This window comes from Mobula birostris, chromosome 18, assembly GCF_030028105.1.
Source record: "Mobula birostris isolate sMobBir1 chromosome 18, sMobBir1.hap1, whole genome shotgun sequence".
Lineage (NCBI taxonomy): Eukaryota > Metazoa > Chordata > Chondrichthyes > Myliobatiformes > Myliobatidae > Mobula > Mobula birostris.
In genome coordinates, this window is record NC_092387.1 from 60,031,070 (window position 1) to 60,051,084 (window position 20,015).

Consider the following 20,015-nt stretch of genomic DNA (forward strand, 5'->3'; position numbering starts at 1 on the left):
AAAACAGAAATGAATGCTTCCTAAACAATCATAACAAAACAGCCCTAATTAAATAAAAATTAAAAATGAAATATTCAGCCCTTAGTTCACTCCTCAATTAAAATTCCAATTTCAGTATTTAGTGACTGACTTGAAAATAATAAAATGTGAATGAAAATCCTCAAGTATTCAATTAGGAACCTTGTGGCTAAAATATGATGCTGTACATCCAGTTCTTATTTCAAAAGGTCATAATTTTAATGTTTATAATTATAATGAAAACTATTGACATAAATGTGTCTCAAAATAATTATTCCCTCTGGAAAACCACAACAAAAAAAATGCTGAGCTTGTAATACATAAGCAGGTTTACATAATCAAAGTTACATAACAATAGAGGTTTACATAAGCAGATTCTGCTTAAGCTCTAATGACGTGGTTTCATTAGAACATGTCCACATAAACTATGCATGGACTTCAGAGCTATAATAGATTATACAGACATTTAAAACCAGCACTCATTAATTCCCAACAGTACCTGTTTTAAAATCCTCTGTGAACTTGGAACAGATCGCTGTGATTTCACTGTCTCCCGTGTTTTTCCACTGTTGTGAGTCTTGGATTTTCCTGCAATAATTTCATTTAAAAAGTGTTACTGAAGTGAAATTCACGGTCAACACTTTGCTGAATCAAGAGCTTTCATTCTTGAAAAATGAAAGAAAACTAACACAATTTAAATACATTTAAAGTAACATAATGTGGCACTGTAAAAATACTTATGAAAATATTTTAGCATTATTCCGGCTGACATTACATCAATCAACCAATTAGTTTTAATTGCCTACACTTATTTCCCGCACAAAAAATGCTGGAATTCATCCATCTTAAATAAGCAATTCCTGTTATTATTTTTGCTGTATTTGCCGATATCAGAATAGCAATGTTATTACTTTCTCCACAAAACTACCTCACCTTAATAAAGAAACATCAGACCTACATATTAAATCCTACTCCAGAGGTATTTAATTTTGAATTTTCATAACCTTATTTTTTTCTGTCAATTCAGTTTATCTCCTGCAGCTCTTAATGCTTTATCTATTTCTACCGTGGCTTGTTATCCCATACCCACTTTAGATTGAGACTTGCCAAATAAACATAACAGATGTGACAAATAAAATTTGATGCACAACCATTATCTCCAAAATAAGTTAGCAAGGCAGCCTGTCATTATGAGCCATTTTAAACCAGTAATTGTGCTGAATTTACAAACGACAAACCCCAGTTCGCTTTTATTGATGCTCTTGTGGTACTAAAAACATTGATCCCTTCAAGCAGTATCCCATCACATCCATTGATTTTCTACTGTTTGACCATGTAACTTGACCGCTGACAGCCCATTCGTAGGATCCACTTTCCCAATAATCGATACCATACCCTCGATTCAACTGGGGAAAAATTAGCATCGTCTTAGCCGCTTTATCTCTGGATGCAGAGACAAAACGTCCAAGCTGTAATGGAAAGTGGAAAATACCCAGCAAGCCTAAACATGGTGATGCATCACAAAAAGAATACATTTGCAAAAATTGCAAGTTTCTAAAAAGGCCACTGACATTCTTTAGGGTCAAAAACAGATAAAACAGCATCTTTGATAATTCTGTGTGCTAGATTGTCCTTGACATCATTTTTGTTACGTTACTAAAATATGTTTCCTAACAGTTTTCTTAAGAAAATTTGTGCTGATGCTGTTTTAGAAATCAGAGCCGTAATCATATTTTCTACAGGGTTTCCACCACCAGCATAAGCAGCACACTCTTCTACATTACTCCTTGGTGTGAAGTTATTAAAAGTGATGGAAGATATCTTACATTTTATAATCCTTTGCTCATAGATGATGCATTGTTTGAATCTGCCGTCTTCTCACCAAAATAAATTTGATTTGCATAATACTTTTTACATTTGAGAGGGGACCTCATTGAAACTTGTCAAATATTGAAAGACCTGGATAAAGTGGACGTGGAAAGGATGTTTTCTTTAATCAGAGAGTCTAGGTCCAGAGGGCACAGCCTCAGAATAGAAGAATGCCCTTTACAACAGAAACGAGGAGGAATTTCCTTAACCAGAGGTTGGTGAATCTATGGAATTCATTGCCACAGAATGGCTATGGAGGCCAAACCATTGGGTATATTTAAAGCAGAGGTTGATAGATTTTTGATTAATAAGGCTATCAAAAGTTACAGGGACAAGGTGGGAGAATGGGGTTGAGAGGTATAATAAATCAGCTATGATCAAATGGCGGAGCAGACTCGATAGGCTGAATGGCCTGATTCTGTTCTTATATTTTATGTCTTATGGCTATTTGTTTAATCAAAAAGCTATTTGCTCTGTCCTTAAAATTCTCATTTACCATAGCCTTCAATGCATGACAGACATGATGGTACTGCGTGCGGAGAAGTACCAATTATCATCACACTGCAAACTTCTATCCTCATGAACTATCCTGGAGAGAGGCCCTAAGCAAAGGTTTCAAAATAGAAAAGTATGAAAGGGAAACCTGCTGGATCACTATTAGATGATTCTGTATTGGTTGGTTCCATTAGAAATCTAAAAGTAATAGTCATATTGCAGCCCTGAGTGAAAATTGGACTAATTGCATTATTGGGGATGAAGTAATAAACAAGTTACCATACAGGATAAAATAAATGGAAGTGGAAAAAATAGAATGGAACCATTGTTCTAAAATTGTTCCTCTGTTGTACAAAGGAATGAACAGACACACACTGTGCCACATTAGCGAAAGTATGACTCCTCATCCAACTACGCACTGCCTGTGCCTAGGAGTAATTAATAACATCTGGTCTCTGAAATGTTGTGGATCTTTCAAAGACAAAGCTATCTCATGATGGATTTACATAATAAATACAGGAGTTGAGCAACAAAGGCATTGCAGAAGCAGTGAAGGGCTTGAAAATAATCGTAATATTCGTGATAAGTCAGACACAGGATATTATTGTAACTAAGCAATAAAATCTGTGAATTTCATTAAAAATGTATTCTACAATTTCAGATAACCAGCCAATCCTGTGTAGCAGAACTGGAAGCAAGTAATAGTTTTCCAGTATTAATTTCCTTCTCTTAACTCAACCCTAAGCCCAGCTGTGATGTTGTGTTGGGCATGGGACTAGCAACCCCATCCCATAAAAGCCCAGAGCTACAGAAACTCGCGACATCATCCCTGGGAGAGGAAGGATCTTCGAAGATGGACTACACCTGGGGACAATTTGAAAGACTGTTCCAGGACAGAGGAGCTGCTGCCGGCAGCCTATACCCCAATAGGGGTGATAAGCTTAAGTAATCTCTCTCTTACATGGCACCAAAAGTAATTGTGTCAACAAGACAATCTTGACATTCTGATTGTTCTCTTCACCACTCTACATCTCTGAAAACATAAATCACACATGCTTGTCCATTTTCCAGTTCTGATGAAAGATCGCTGATTGACCAAGACTGTGAATTTTGTTTCTCTATTCACAGTCTGCTGCCTTACCTGAGTATGTCCAATATTCTCTGATTTTATTGCACAAAATGTTAGTTAGGCCAAATCCATCAATAAAGTTCTAGTTACCACTTTACAGGGAGAATATGATAACCCTAGGAAGGGTGCAGAAAATTTGCCAGGTTGATATGGCTCTCTTCAGCGAATGAGGTTTGATTAAAAGAGATTATGTCACAATCAATTTTCTGAATGGAAGGGACAATAACAACAGGGTTGTCGTGATGGGAGATTTTAATTTCCCCAACTTTAATTGGCATCTCCCTAGAACAAGAGGTTTAGATGGGGTGGTTTGTTAGGTCTGTTCAGGATGGTTTCCTGACACAATATGTAGTTAAACCTACAAGAGGAGAGGCAGTACTTGATCTGGTATTGGGAAATGAACCTGGTCAGGTGTTAGATCTCTCAGTGGGAGAGCATTTTGAAGGTAGTGATCACAATTCTATCTCCTTTACCATAGCATTGGAGAGAGATAGGAACAGACAAGTTAGGGAAGTGTTTAATTGGAGTAAGGGGAAAATATGAAGCTATAAGGCAGGAACTTGGAAGCATAAATTGGGAGCAGATGTTCTCAGGGAAATGTACAGCAGAAATGTGGCAAATATTTAGGGGATATTTGCATGGCGTTCTGCATAGGTATGTTCCAATGAGACAGGAAGGCTGTTGAAAATCTAGACGAAAAGAAAAGCTCACTGAAGGTTCAAAAAACTAGGTAATGATAGCGGTCTAGAAAATTATAAGGCTAAAAGGAAGGAGCTTAAGAATGAAATTAGGAGAGCCAGAAGGGGACATGAGAAGGCCTGGGCAAGCAGAATTAAGGAAAACCCCACGGCATTCCGCAAGTATGTGAACAGCAAGAGGATAAGACATTAGAGAATAGGACCAATCAGTGTGACAGTGGAAAAATGTGTATGGAACAGAGGAACGGAGGAGATAGCAGAGGTACTTAACGAATACTTTGATTCAGTATTCACTACGGAAAAGAGCCTTGGCAATTGTAGGGATGACTTACAGTGGACTGAAAAACTTGAGTATATAGACATTAAGAAAAGAGGATGTGCTGGAGCTTTTGGAAAGCATCAAGCTGGACAAGTCACCAGGACCGGACGAGATATACCCCAGGCTTCTGTGAGAGGCGAAGGAGGAGATTGCTGAGCCTCCGGCAATGACCTTTGCACCAATGGGGACGGGAGAGGTTCCAGAGGATTGGAGGGTTGCAGATTTGTTCCTTTACTTAAGGAAAGGAGTAGAGATAGCCCAGGAAATTATAGACCAGTGAGTCTTACTTCAGTGATTGGTAAGTTGATGGAGAAGATCCTGAGAGGCAGGATTTATGAACATTTGGAGAGGCATAATATGATTAGGAATAGTCAGCATGATTGAATTTTTTGAGGATATGACTAAATACATTGATGAAGGTAGAGCAGTAGATGTAGTGTATATGGATTTCAGCAAGGCATTTGATAAGATACCCCATGCAAGGCTTACTGAGAAAGTAAGGAGGCATGGGATCCAAAGGGACCTTGCTTTGTGGATCCAGAATTGGCTTGCCCACAGAGGGCAAAGAGTGATTGTAGACGGGTCATATTTTGCATGGAGGTCGGTGACCAGTGGTGTGCCTCAGGGATCTGTTCTGGGACCACTTCTCTTCGTGATTTTTATAAATGACCTGGATGAGAAAGTGGAGGGATGGGTTAGTAAATTTTCTGATGACACAAAGGTTGGGGGTGTTGTGGATAGTGTGGAGGGCTGCCAGAGGTTACAGCAGGACATTAATAGGATGCAGAACTAGGCTGAGAAGTGGCAGGTGGAGTTCAGCCCAGATAAGTGTGGGTGGTTCATTTTGGTAGGTCAAATGTGATGGCAGAATATAGTATTAATAGTAAGACTTTTGGCAGTGGGGAGGATCAGAGGGATCTTGGGATCTGTGACCATAGGACACTCAAAGCTGCTGAGCTGGTCGACTGTGTGGTTAAGAAGGCATTCATCGTATTGGCCTTCATCAACCATGGGATTGAGTTCAAGAGCCAAGAGGTAATGTTACAGCTATATAGGATCCTGGTCAGACCCCACTTGGAGTACTGTGCTCAGTTCTGGTTACCTCACTACAGGTCAGATGTGAAAACTATAGGAAGGGTGCAGAGGAGATTTACAAGGATGTTGCCTGGATTGGGGAGCATGCCTTATGAGAATAGGTTGAGTGTGCTTGGCCTTTTCTCCTTGGAATTATGGAGGATGAGAGGTGACCTGACAGAGGTGTATAAGATAAGAGGCATTGATTGTGTGGATAGTCAGAGGCTTTTTCCCAGGGCTGAAATAGCTAATATGAGGGGGCACAGCTTTAAGGTGCTTGGAAGTAGGTACAGAGATGTCAGGGGTAAGTTTTTTTTAATATAAGCGCAGAGAGTGGCGACAGCGTGGAATGGGCTGCCAGCAATGGTGGTTGAGGCAGATACAATAGGGTCTTTTAAGAGACTCTTGGATAGGTACATGGAGCTTAGAAAAGCAGAGGGCTATGGGTAACCCTAGGCAATTTCTGAAGGATATACGTGTTCGACACAGCATTGTGGGCTGAAGGGCCTGATTGTGCTGTAGGTTTTCTATGTTCTAATAAACAGAAATGGAGTTTTAAGTTAACTGGTGGAAGAACTGGAATGGAGTGAATAAAAGTTGTTTTCCTTCAGAGAATAATAGGGGTCTGGAATTCACTGTCCAATGACATTAGAGGCTAAAGCCCTCATTGTTTTTAAACTGGGAGAGCATTTGAAATGTCTCAGCTGAAAAGTGAGATAATCTGTTAATTCTTTATTGACTCAATGAGCAGAATGGCTTTCCCCTTATGCATAAAATTCCAAGTACAACATACTGGCTGGGACTTCAGGAAGAAAACCACTGATACCAATTTTTTTTTAATGTAAATCTTTCACTATTGAAAGTATTGTGACCTGTTTGTAATTTTACAAAATAAAATTGAAAAGATTGTTTAATTTCTCACTAGTGTTGAGTCAACATTGGCCACATTTGCTAGTTTTAGCATCACTTGACCACCATCTACTGGTAAGTTTTAGTATTACATTATTTTCCAGTCACAATATGTAAAACAGAAACAAAATCTGTCATTCTCTGATGTGAACACACACTACAATACAGCTCTCAAGTAAAGGATTACAAAGATTCACCACCATTTGGATCAAGAAATTTCTTCTCGTTTCTGCTCTAAATGGCTGAGTCTTTATTTCAAGACTGTAACTCCTGGAATGGAGTCCAAAACCAGGAAAACATATTTTCTGCATCTACCCTGTCAAGCCCTGTTAAGAATTTTACATGTTTCAATGGGATTGCCTCTCATTCTTCTAAACTCAAGAAAACACACACCTAGTCTTCCAGGAATTTTCCTCATACTCCCTGTATAGCAGACATATCTTTATGTTTCAGCAAGGAAATTTTTAAAAAAGTACACAATACTCCGGGTGCAGTCTCAACTATATAACTGAGCTTGTATTTTTGAGATTATATGATCTCATTGAAACATATGAAATTCCTACATACAGCATTAGACATGGTAGAAACGAGGATGACATTTTCATTTACTAAGGTATCTGAAACCAGAAATCAAAGTATCAAAGTAAGTGGCTGCCCAGTCACGGCTGAGATAAGAAGAAAGTTGCGCATGTACAAAATAGTGAATCATGGGAATCCTCAGTCCAATAGAGTTGTGGAGGTCCAGTCATGGAATAAAAATTGACTGGTCTTTTAGATAATAAAGAAATCAAGGGATATGGGCAGGAATGTGACATTCTGAGTAAAGATCTTATTGAATGGCAGAGCAACTATTAGTGCAAATCCTACTACTACTTCCAATTTCTTGTGCCAACATCCTCGTGTGGATACCCCCATATCACATCCTTTCTCTTCTAAAACCTACGGCGATAGATTAGCAAGCTTCTGGTTTTCCAAGTTGGGCAACCAGTTCAGCAAACCTCATGGAATACTCAAATTAGTTATCAAGCATTGAAAGTGATACATTACAGTCAGCTTCATCTCCAAACATCTCGTCTTCTAGCTGTGCGGCCCAATTCACAATATTATCACAGCCCAAAAAAAAAGCATTATAACCAAAGTTAGTTTTGAACTCCAATTATAGTCATAACACAAGAGAATAATTAAACTTACCATCATCATCTTTATTTTCCAAGGGAACGCTCCATGCAATCAGATTTCTGGCTGCCCGTCCTTCTTGGGCAACTATTTTTCGGACTTTGTCATGACTATTTGATCGTTGGAATGAGGCCTAAAGATAACAAAAAAAAACCAATGTGGACTACTTCCATAAAACTAAAAATAAATTACTTCCCTTAAATGCTCCTTCACTATCCACTCCACAATATTCTTTACCCTTAATATCTTGGATTGAAGGTGCTAAAGCATATCACTCAAAATTTAAACCAATTTTTTTCCATCTCCCCCAAGCCAGGTTGAAGAAGGATCCCAGAATCTGTAATATAATCACTACCTTGAAAATGCATCCACACTTTAGCTGAGAGCTCAAAACAACAGCAAGAGATTCAATATCACGGATGCCATTGCCAAGTCGGAACCCGTTCTTTGTAAAACTGTGAAACAGACAGTAAAAGAATGGTAACTAGCCCCAAACCTACACTGCATGTAACAATTGTAGTGTGCCTAAGCAGAGAACAAGTAAAGCAAAAGGAAAACACAAAATATGCTGGAAACTCAGTGAAAATAATGTGACAAAAATATCTATCAGATCAGACAGAACACCTGTTATCTTTGTTTTTCTCTTCACTGATGCTGCCTGACATAGCTGTTGAAAATCAATTAACATATAAAAAAAACAAATGATGGGAACAAAACAAAACCATAGTTGGACAATGAATTTACCTGTCAAAATATCATCGGACTTAGCCTAAATCATAATTTTGTGTCTTGGGTTGCCAGCTTCACTTCAGCAAAGAGACTAATGCACAATGTAATGCTGAGGTTTTATCAGACTGATTTTGGAGTATTAAGAGCAGTTTTGGGCCCCTTATCCAAGAAAGGATTTGCTGGCATTGTAGAGGGTCCAGAGGAGGTTCACGAGGAGGATCCCAGGAATTAATGGGCTAACATATGAGGAGCGTTTGATGGCTCTGGTCTGTACTCACTGGAGTTTAGAAAAATGAGGGGGATTTTCACTGAGACCTATTAAATATTGAAAGGCGTAGACAGAGTGGACACGGAGACAATGTTTCAATGTTCAAAGTACATTTATTATCAAAGCATGTATATATTATACAACCTTGAGATTCGCCTCCTTACACGCAGCCACAAAACAAAGAAATCCAAAAGAACTCATTGAAAAAAAGACTGCCAAACACCCAACGTGAATAGAGAAACAAAACAAATCATGCATACAATAAAAGTAAGCAAATAGCATTCAGAACAAAAGTGAGGGACATGAAGCCCAGAGCAGCTGGAGCAGCGCACAGCCTCATCCTCTGTTCAGCAAAGAGCCGAGTAAAAGTCAGAGAATAGTGATTAGAACTAGCCCGACCTTCACCTCTTGTCCTGACACCCTGCCCTACCAATCCATCAAGCCTGGCATTTAAATCATCTAAACATCTAAAGTTCCTAGCATGAGATCCAGGCCCCATCACATCAATACGCTCTGGGCCCAGACCAGAGGTGGGTAGGTCTGAAATCTGCCTTTGCTCTGCTCCTTTCACCCCAAATTTACCTCAAATATGCCTCAACCTTGCCTTGCACCCGCACACTTCAACCCTCGACTCAGCCCCACCTTTGCTCACCTCTCCGTTGTCTGCAGTGACCATTTATCATAAATTTTACAAGAAAAATGTTAATAATAAAGTATTTCATTGTATTCTTTGCCTTGTTTGCCGCCAGTAAGATGGGCTTCACCAGCACCATCTCAAAGCGATAGAAGAGTCTGGAACCAGAAGGTGGGTGCAGCCTCAGAATACAAGATGTCTCCTTAGAACAGAAATGAGGATGAATTTATTTATCCAGAGGGTGGTGAATCTGTGGAATTCACGGCCACATATGGCTGTGGAGGCCAAGTTACTGGGTACATTTAAAAGTGTAGTTTGATAGGTTTTGATTAGTAAGGGCATCAAAGGTTATAGGGAAAAAGCAGGAGAATGGGGTTGAAAGGCCCATGATGGAATGGTAGAGAAGACTTGATGGGCCAAATGGCTTAATTCTGTTTTTCTGTGTCTTAAAGTCTTATTTGAGGCAAATAAGTGTGGAAAATGTTTGACTGTGAGATCAGACTTTAGGGACTCAAACTGAGCGTTCTGCATTTAGCTCCAGCTGGAACAACATTACTCACAAGTTTATCAGATCTCCACTCTGCAGATAATTGTTACATCCTGAGAAAATCCAAAATAAAAAAATCACTTTAAATTTTTTTTTCCCCCCAAAATATCCCATTACAAGGGAAGCTGGCTTAAGAATTGCTGCAACATATACATCACTGCAGCTACAGGTCTTTTTAATTCCCTCCACCATGCACAAGATTTCAAAGAAAACATCTGAATTACATTTCACACAGATCTAACTGAATGCTGATGACTCTATATAGGGCCTGCAAGGTTATATACTACCACCCCACCACTACCTCACTGGAAGCATACTACGAACAGATTACATTAACTCAAGCATAAAACCTTGCAACTTTATTCTGAATTGAGCAACAATATCATCAAATTTAATCAACACTTCACCCTCAGAGTAAAAAAAAACTTACCTCTGACATCCCCATATACTTTCCTCCAATCACCTTAAAATTATGTCCCCTCATATTAGTCATTACTCCAGACAGATCATACCACATATAATTACACTGAAGATGTAAAAAGTAAGCAGAATGCTGAATATAGCATTGCAATTACAGAGAAGGTATAGTACAAGCAGCTAAATAAAAACTAAGATTCATAACAAGCTACACTGGAAGATCAAGAATTCATCCTTTAGCATATAGTCCATTTAAGAGTCTGATAATAACGGATTAGAAGCTACTCTTGAGCCTAGTGGTTTGTGCTCTTGGGCTTTGTTTTAAATTTTCTGCCCAACAGGAGTGACAAGATTGACCAGAGGCAAGCTACACTAGTTTGCAAATGCATCAAAAATTGGCCATGTGCTCAACACAGAGGATGAAAGACAGGAAAATATAGTTAACAAGTAAAAAGGTGGCAAATAGAACACAGTTGAAAGAATCGCAAGGTAAAGTCTTTGGAGAGATACAATAAGGCATGAGTATATAGAAGATATTGAGAATAAATGGAAGGATATTGAATGTCTGCACAGATCCTTAAAGGTAGCAAGACAGGTCAATTAGATGGTAAAAAAATGGTACTCATCTAATTTTTATTTGTCAAGGTAGAAGAGTAAGGAATTTGCACAAGAATGTTGTACAACACTATTCAAGAAACACAATAGAATCAAAGACTGCACCCAATAGGACAGACAAATAACCAATGTGTGAAAGACAACAAACTGTGCAAATACAAAAAAAGATAATAACAATAAATAAGCAGTAAATATCGAGAACATGAGATAGAGTCCTTGAAAATACTGGAAAGTCATAGAATTAAGAAAATATTGGATAAGCTAGAACTGTTTTCATTGAAATATAAACGATAGTGAAGACAAGAGTCTACTCTATCAAGATTAAAAGGAAGATACAGTATATACATACTATGTTAACTGTGTCCTACAGGGCTATGGAGCAAATATTGGAAGATATTAGTAGGTTTGATCAGTCTTTTTCAACCAGCATTCGCACAATGCTGGATGATGACTACTTTCTCTATTGTAAATTTTCTGCAATTTTATGTGCCACAAATTTAATCAACACAAACATAACTGGTATAAATCTCAAGCTGTTTACCCATAATGAAATGCCAATACGAAGCAAAACCATTTTAAAACCTCCCAACCAAAAAAAAACTAAATATACAAACTATTACACTAGAAATACAGGCAATAATGGAAGAAAATGAACAAAGTGCTCAGCTACCAGAGACCTTGAACACCAGAATTACTTTGTTTAATTGACAAGAACAATCACACTCTGTACGGTCACATTTAAGTATAGCCATTTGAGAAAGACATAAGAATACGAATGTAAATCAACTTGCAATTACTGTAGGAGAGAAGGAAGGGAAATTGGTGGCAAAGATAGTAAATTTTATACACAAATTCCCAGAACAAGAAAGGAAACCTGTCAGCAAGTTTTTGAGATACTGAAACTGTAAATATGTGTTGACTGAAGCACTTTCAAGCTTCCAGATGATATTCACACTGTCAAGACCAAAATAGTTCTTTCATCACAACTTTAAACGATATTAATATGTACCATGGAAGTCTGCTCCGCTGTCCTCTATGAAACAGAAAGGTAAACTAGTCTTTTATTCAGGTAGGGAAAGGCATAACCTTAGCATCTTCCAAAAGTATAAATGACTGAATCTCCCCTCCCAGAATAAAACTACAAGTGGATTGTTAAGCAGCAGAATGAGAGGAATCTGCAGCTAAGCAGCAATAATATCCGCTGATGATTTAGAAAGCATTTGATTTTTCCACAGACGAAAACATACATACAGAGAAAAAGTAGAGCCTACAAGTGGATTCTTCAGAATTCTCTTCCATCGATATACTTCAGTACTTTCACAAGCTACAGTTAAGGACGCATTCTGTCTGCACCATTACTAAAATATACTGTGCTTAATGACATGATCATCTGACTGAACAAAAATAGACCTCTTTTCATCCTGCTTAGTTGTCCAACCACGTCTGCTTCCTTCTAATGATACAAACAGAAGTTCTTTTGGAAAGTAACACAGATAATGTGACCTTCAGTCCTGTGTGCTTCTTGAATTATAACCATTCTGCAGCTTTGGTCACTGCAAGGCCTGTATATTTGACACTACAGAAAAGAACCATTCCTGCACTGCTGCCTTGTCATAATCTTGGCTAAACTATGATCAATATTTAAACAGGTTACAAATACCTTATTTCAACATATTTAATAAATTAAATAAGCATTACAATTTTAACATAAACATATTTAATTAGCATGAATAACCCAGCAGAGCTAGCCACTTTCCAAGAATAATAATAATAATAATAGGCATCCGTTGGTCTCGTGAGACCATGGATTTGCGCCTTGGAAGGTTTCCAGGGCGCAGGCCTGGGCAAGGTTGTATGGAAGACTGGCAGTTGCCTGTGCTGCAAGTCTCCCCTCTCCATGCCACTGATGTTGTCCAAGGGAAGGGCACTAGGGCCAATACAGCTTGGCACCGGTGTCATCGTCCAAGAATGAAACAATAATATAGTATTACTATAAAAAACTGGCCTTTTGGTTTTTTTGTAGTCTGCAAGAACATGCTTATGAATTTGAACTAAAAAATGAAAAATGCAAGTGGTACTCGTCAGGTCAGGCAGCCTAAATGAGGTGAGAAAGAGATTTACCGTTCTGAGTTCACCTTTTAGCAACCTGAAATATTAACCTGAAGAAGATGACATCAGCAAACAGCAAGACCAAAGGCAACATCCTTCAGACAGTTCACAAAACAACCATTTTTACTTCCTTTACTACTACTACTTTCAAATATGATTCTGCTACTATTGGAACCTGTGATTTGCCTTTATGTGGTGTGTTTGAGGGCCGACTGAGCAATCTGGTGCTTTGCTGTCTCTGAGGGAGTTCACTGAGTTTTGGAATGGAATGTGTAGCCTGGAGGCCAAGAAGCCTGGAGCCCATGATCAAAGCATTGAACAAGATTGAAGTTAACAACAACAAGAGCAGAAGGCAAGCAGGTTGACTGGTCTCTCTAGCTCTTGCTTGATGCAGCCAGAAGATGGTGCTGGAGTCTTGTGTTTTGGGCAAGGTTTAATCAATGCATCTTTGTGGATTGGAGTCTGCTGTTCATGTTATTTGTGTTTCCAGTTACTCCTTTTTTATTGCTATTTAATGTGATTCTGATTGGGGTGGACTGTCTCTGCTGCCTGTAGACGACGAACGACTCAGCACTAAATCGAAATGAACTGAACTAAACATTCCTTAACTGTTTCAATGACTCTGTGGTTTGATTTTTATGTTCTATGTTTTTGCTCGTTTTTTGCCATTTGTGAGATTTGTTCTTTTTTTGCACGGTGGGTGTTTGTTAGAGTCATAGCACCGATGTTTTCTTTCAATGGGTTCCATGGTGTCTCTGTTTTGTAGCTGTTTGTGGGAAGACAAATCTTAGGGTTGTACACTTTAATAAATGTACATTGAACTTTTGAATTTTGAACTCTACTATCCTTTGCACAGGTGTTGCATGACCTGCTGTGTATTTATAGCATTTTGTTCTTTTTGTAATTTCAGATTTCTAACATCTGCCCATTTTTACTTTGCCTTTCACTTATGAACTAAAAACCAAGAATCATTCCCAAAAAAAACTATTAAAATGATAGAGGATTTATACAAATACTTTCATTTTATCTTTGCAGAAGAGGACAAAAATAACCTCACAGAAGTGCTGGCAAATCAGAAGTCTAATGATACGGAGGAATTAAAAGAAATTAACAATAGCTAAAAAAAAACCTGAAAAAATAATAAGACAAAATTCTGATAAACTTCCCAGAGTCAGATAATCTGAATCCTAGAATACCAAAAGATGAAGCCATGGAAATCACGAATGCACTAATTGCCACCTTACAAAATTCTACAGATTGGCCAAAACCTCCTGTAATTTGCAAGACATCAAATGCAATTTCACTATTTTACAGAGAAAAATGGGACTATAAACCAATTAGCCTAGAGTCAGTAGATGGCAGACTGCTAGAATCTATTATAAAAGGATGTAATAAAGAATGCCAAAGAGATTAGACAAAGTCAATGTAGAAAAGATTATTTATTTGACAAGCCTGCTGTAGTTTCTTTGATCATGTAACCAGTAGAACAGATAAGGCAGAACTTGTCAATATGGTGAACTTAAATTTTCAGAAGGCCTTTGATGAAGTTCCACACTAAAAGGTTACCAGCAAAATTAATGCATGCACCCATGAATTGAAAATAGGTTTAAACAGACAGAAAATGGAACAGAAATAAACAGATCTTCCACATTACCCCATGTCATGTTCTCTCCAATTATATCCCTGCTTTCCACTTCAGTGCTTTTATAAAATAGAACCTCTGCAACAGGTCAGTCCCTATACTAATCACTATTTCAGACAATATTTCAACTGAAAGTATGAAACAAACAGCCAAGGACATCAAAGGTACAATTAATATTCAGGAAACTTCTCAGATTAATTTTTTTCAGAGCCTTTTATTATTTGTGGATCTGAAATTTCACTCCAATCTAACAATATTTCTCAATAACCTGATTTAACTGTAAATGCTGATAAACTATGTTTATCAATTGTTTTAAAGAACACAAAATAAGCCATTCCAGTATGCCATTCCATCGTGGCTGGTTAATTCCATTAACTCCATTCTCCTGCCTTCATCCCGTAACCTTTGATACTCTTACTAATCAAGAACCTATAAAACTCTGCTTTAAATATACCCAATGACATGGCCACCACAGCCATCTGTGGCAATGACTTCCACAGGTTCACCACTCTCTTGCTAAAGAAACTCCCCGTCATCTTTGTTCTAAAGTCAAGATAAATGAAAACAATGTACTGATTCAGACATATCCCCGTTCCTTCAGCATGACTCTTAATTCCATTTACTACACTGCTTTACCTCCTGGGTATGAAGATAAACTATATCCGGCTGTGGAGCATTTGCTTTGGGTAGTGAGGTTACCATTATCCACAGCTACCTCCAGGTCACCCTTAGGCAAGGTGTAGCACCTGTTAGCCTCCCTACTTGGGTAACAGTGAAGCCACGGATTGCAGGTGGTGGATGAAGCAGAAGGCAAGTTGTGAGTAACACAATCGATGGTTCCTGCTTCTCCGTCACTGAGCAGTAGATCCTTTTAATAGGACAATGGTGAGGGTCACCCGTCTTGTAAAGATACTGCATCGGAAAGCTACTTCTTGTATTTTATCCCAAGCAAGGGAAAGCTACTTCTTGTATTTTATCCCTAGTACAACCATGGTTAATACATACACAAATGTAAAAGACAACAGCGTAAATGGGAGCCCACTTCCAAATAGTGCGGACATCGCGCTCGGTACAGGATATCATGTAAACAGACAGGTGAACCCAGATCGTCATACCACTACTGTCTGCAAGAACAAGAGATTGCGAATTGCCACTTGGAATGTTCAAACTCTGCACCAAGCTGGTAAGCTAGAAAACGTAAAATTAGAAATGAAGAGGCTAGAAGTCAGCATCCTAGGCCTAAGTGAAATAAGATAGAAAGGCACTGGAGTATTCCAATCAGACGACTACAGGATGATATACCCTGGTGGAGATAAACATGAAAAGGATGTTGCAATCATCTTAGACAAAGAAACATCCAAGCCTGCTAGGATACTGGCATATCTCAGACAGAATGATGCTAATCAAACTAAAAGGACAACAAAACAACATCTCTATCATCCAAGTATATGCACCCACAATGGCAAGCTCAGAGGAAGAAATTGATGCCTCTACCACTCCCTAGACAAAGCACTAGAAGAATGCAAATCACAAGAAGCCATCATGGACATGGGCGACTTCAATGCAAAAGTTGGTGAGGGAAGAGAAGACCAAGGATTGGGAGAAAGAAATGAAAGAGGAGAAAAGCTTATATCATGGTGTAAAACAAATAATCAGATAATCACCAATACTTGGTTTAAACAACATCCAAGAAGGAAATGGACATGGAGAAGCCCAGATGGGAGCAACAAAAATCAAATCGACTACATAACAATCAATAACAGAGTCAAAAACTCGATAACTCAATCTAAAGGCTACCCTGGACCAGACTGTGGAAGTGACCACATATCAGTCATTTGCAAAATGAAAATAAAGGTGAGAAAATTAAAAAAAAACAAAAAGATCAGAACCACTGGATTATCAACAACTACAAAACAACCCTCATCTGAAAACAGAATACACAATCAAGGTGAAAAACTGTTTCAATTGCTGCAGGATGAAGGAGGCAAATCTTCCTGGGACATACTGAAGAAATCCATGGTTGTAGCTGCAAAAGAAACTATCCCATGAAAAGAACAGAAAAGTAAGAAGAAATGGATAACTGAAGATATAATACAATTGATGCAACAAAAACAGAACATCAAACCAAGAGACAGTGAAGAATACAAACAACTTGATAAGACAATAAAAAGAAAATGCTGAGAAGCAAAAGACAGATGGCTAAATGAGAAATGCTCAGAGATAGAAATACTACAAACCCATAACCCTGGGACAAAGTTGATGCACAGTAAGATTAAAGAACTAACGGGGAAGTTACCATGCTCAGCAAGTGGATGCATCAAGGCAAAAGACGGCAACTTGATTATGAACAAAGAGGAAATCTTAAACAGATGGACAGAATATATAAAAGAACTTTTTGAAGACCAAAGAGGAGAAAAACCAAACGCAAAGAAGAATCTTGAAGGATCTAGCATTCTAAAATCAGAAATTCGAGCAGCCGTAAATGAAACAAAACATAACAGAGCAACTGGTCCAGACAACATCACTGTTGAAATGATACTGAGAAGATTTTGGAATAGAGAAAATAACAGAAATAGCAAATGAAATCTATGATCATGGGGAGATACCTGGTGATTTAAGTAAATCAGTGTTCATCACAGTTCCAAAGAAAGAGGGAGCAACAGAATGTGAGTTCCATCGTACAATAACCCTGATGAGCCAAGTGGCAAATTATTCTCAGAGTAATCATGATGAGAGCAAGACGCTGTATAAAACCAGAAATCAGTAAAGAACAATGCAGCTTTGTGGAAAACACTGGAACCAGAAATGCAATTTTCATGCTACGGATGATCAGTGAACCAGCCATCCAGGTACAAAAAGACATCCACCTGTGTTTCATCGACTATACAAAAGCCTTTGACACTGTCAGACAGCAAGATCTTCTAGATATAGTTCAAGATCTTGACATAGATGGGAAAGATATACGTTTCTTAAGAAACTTATACCGGGACCAGACAGCATCCATCAGAATAGAAAGAGAAGTGAGTGAGTATGTGAATATCATGAGAGGAGTCAGGCAAGGTTGTGTCTTTTCACTAGACTTATTCAACCTGTATAGCGAAAATATCTTGAGAGGTATCAAAGACATCAAAGGATTCACAATTGGAGGCCATAATATAAATAACATCAGATATGCTGATGACATTGTACTAATAGCTGACTCAGAAACAAAACTTCAAGAACTACTCACTATAGTGGCAGCAGAAAGTAATTGCAGAGGCCTCTCAATCAACACCAAGAAGACAGAAAGCATGGTCATCTCCAGAAAGACAAACATCCCACAATGTGTGATCAAGATTGGAAATACAAACATCAAACAAGTCAACAAATTTACATATCTTGGCAGCCTAATAACAAGTGATGGCAGGTGCGACACAGATAACAAATACAGAATAGCAATGGCGAAAGAAGCTTTCCAAAAAATGACCATATTGACAGACAGAAAGATGAGCATGTACAATAAAAACAGAATACTGCAGTGCTACATTTATTCTAACCTGACTTATGGAAGTGAATGCTGGACCATTTCCCCAGCAATGGAAAAGAGACTAGAAGCAGCTAAATTATGGTTCTACAGGAGAATGTTAAAAATATCATGAACCACACACACATCAAATGAAGAAGTCCTCAGAAGAGCCCAACCAGTTTGATCACTCATACCAACAATAAGAGAAAGACAACTCAGATTCCTAGGACACATCATGCAGAAAGATGAGCTAGAAAAACTCATGCTCTCTGGAAAGATCGAGGGGAGCGAACCCAGAGGAAGACCTCGGCTTATGTACATCAAAAGCATAGCCAGGTGGCTACACATTGAGGAAATGGAAGTCATCCAAAGAACGAAGGATAGATCTATATGGAAGATCATGGTCACCAACATCCGCATCGGATATGGTACCTAGATAGACAGACACTGCTTTACAATGGCCCATTGCCTATTTAGTACCTCTGACATATACACTCTTTTGGGATAGGTAACGTATCAACCAAACCTCCTCTGTTTCAGTTGTCAGTTTAGTTGTTAGGATTGGGAGAAATGTTGGCCAGATCACAAGGAAAACTACCCTGCTCTCTTTGATTATCCACCTGAAAGGAATGCTCAATTTAATATCAAACAAAAGGAAAAGAAGCTTAGCAATTTTAGGTTGACACAGATCAAGAATAACTCATACAGTGCCTTTTGTTTATTTTTACAGACAATGATAGCAACAGTAAGATACATGCTGAATATTTCTACCATTTCCTCAAACTTGCCGTCTTACTGCCAAGTATATGCAATTGCAATTCAAAGCAAGTGTACGCAGTGGAGGTGCAAAATGCAAGTTCAGAATCCAACAGTCCACAGACAGCAACAAAAATCCAAACTCAGAGATCGGACTCCCTTAATGTACAGGTATAATTACTTGATACTGCTGAGGAAAACAGATATTAAGGACCTCTATGGTTAAAAAGATGGAATATTTTTGAAAAGTGTTCGTGACCGCAATACAGAAAACTGAGCAGCTAATATCTACATACCACATTAATTACCAGGTGTTCTGCTTTAGAAGTGGGTTGAGGAGTGAAATTACCAACACACCAGACATTTACTCATTTGCAAACAGAACCTCCACCCAAGATTTTGATCAACCTTCTTGAAAGATAACACTGCACTGCGTTCTTAGAGAAATTTGGTCGTTTATATAACAGCTACACTTCAGCACTGCAAGATACATAGAACTCACTTCCTTGACTGATTGATTTCAAGGTCTATCTAAAATAGGTGGTTTTACATAATTATATATTTAGACTTGACAGTGAAAAAGACACTACTACATCTTTCAACAAATCAGGACAACCTAAAATGGCTTACTATTTATAAGGCATTTTTGATAAGTAGTAACTGTTGTAGTGCAGGATACGACAGCTAAAATGTAACATAAAGTTATTAAAAAAGAGCATTGTGATAATGGTGCATAGATTTTATGGTGATGCTGCTTGGGGATGAATAATGATCTGTATACCAAAGAAAACTCCCATAACGTCAGTTTAAAGAAGAGCAGAAATCTCTGCTCCATAGACAGCAGAGAGCATTGTTGTTTAACACCTCACCAGACCACATCTGTGTTACAAAGTATACTGATGATTAAGGAATGTATAAATTATATAACCTTGAGATTTGTTTCACTCGGTATTCACATTCCCTCAGTACTGCACAGGTATGTTACTCTAAATTTTGTTTGCTCAAGTTTCTCATGGTGCATTTGAACACAAGGATCTACAAGTTCAGAAGCAAGAGTACAAATTGAGAAACAGCAACAACCTTGTGAAAACCTGAGCTTTACTCTT

General features: G+C 38.2%; 1 protein-coding gene across 6 annotated transcripts in view; it reads right to left on the reverse strand.

Moving 5' to 3' along the window:
• The window catches only part of scaper (S-phase cyclin A-associated protein in the ER), a 351,667-nt gene that overhangs the window by 328,058 nt on the left and 3,594 nt on the right, over positions 1 to 20,015 (reverse strand). For 5 of the 6 annotated variants that reach the window (XM_072282778.1, XM_072282779.1, XM_072282777.1 and 2 more), the window contains exons 2-3: positions 7,703 to 7,820; positions 518 to 606 (exon numbers count right to left, since the gene is read on the reverse strand). In XM_072282778.1, the coding sequence (XP_072138879.1) occupies positions 518 to 606; positions 7,703 to 7,820 (207 nt within the window). Of the gene's footprint in view, positions 1 to 517; positions 607 to 7,702; positions 7,821 to 12,148; positions 12,196 to 20,015 lie in introns of those variants that run through there. The other variant, XM_072282780.1, reaches the window with a different exon arrangement.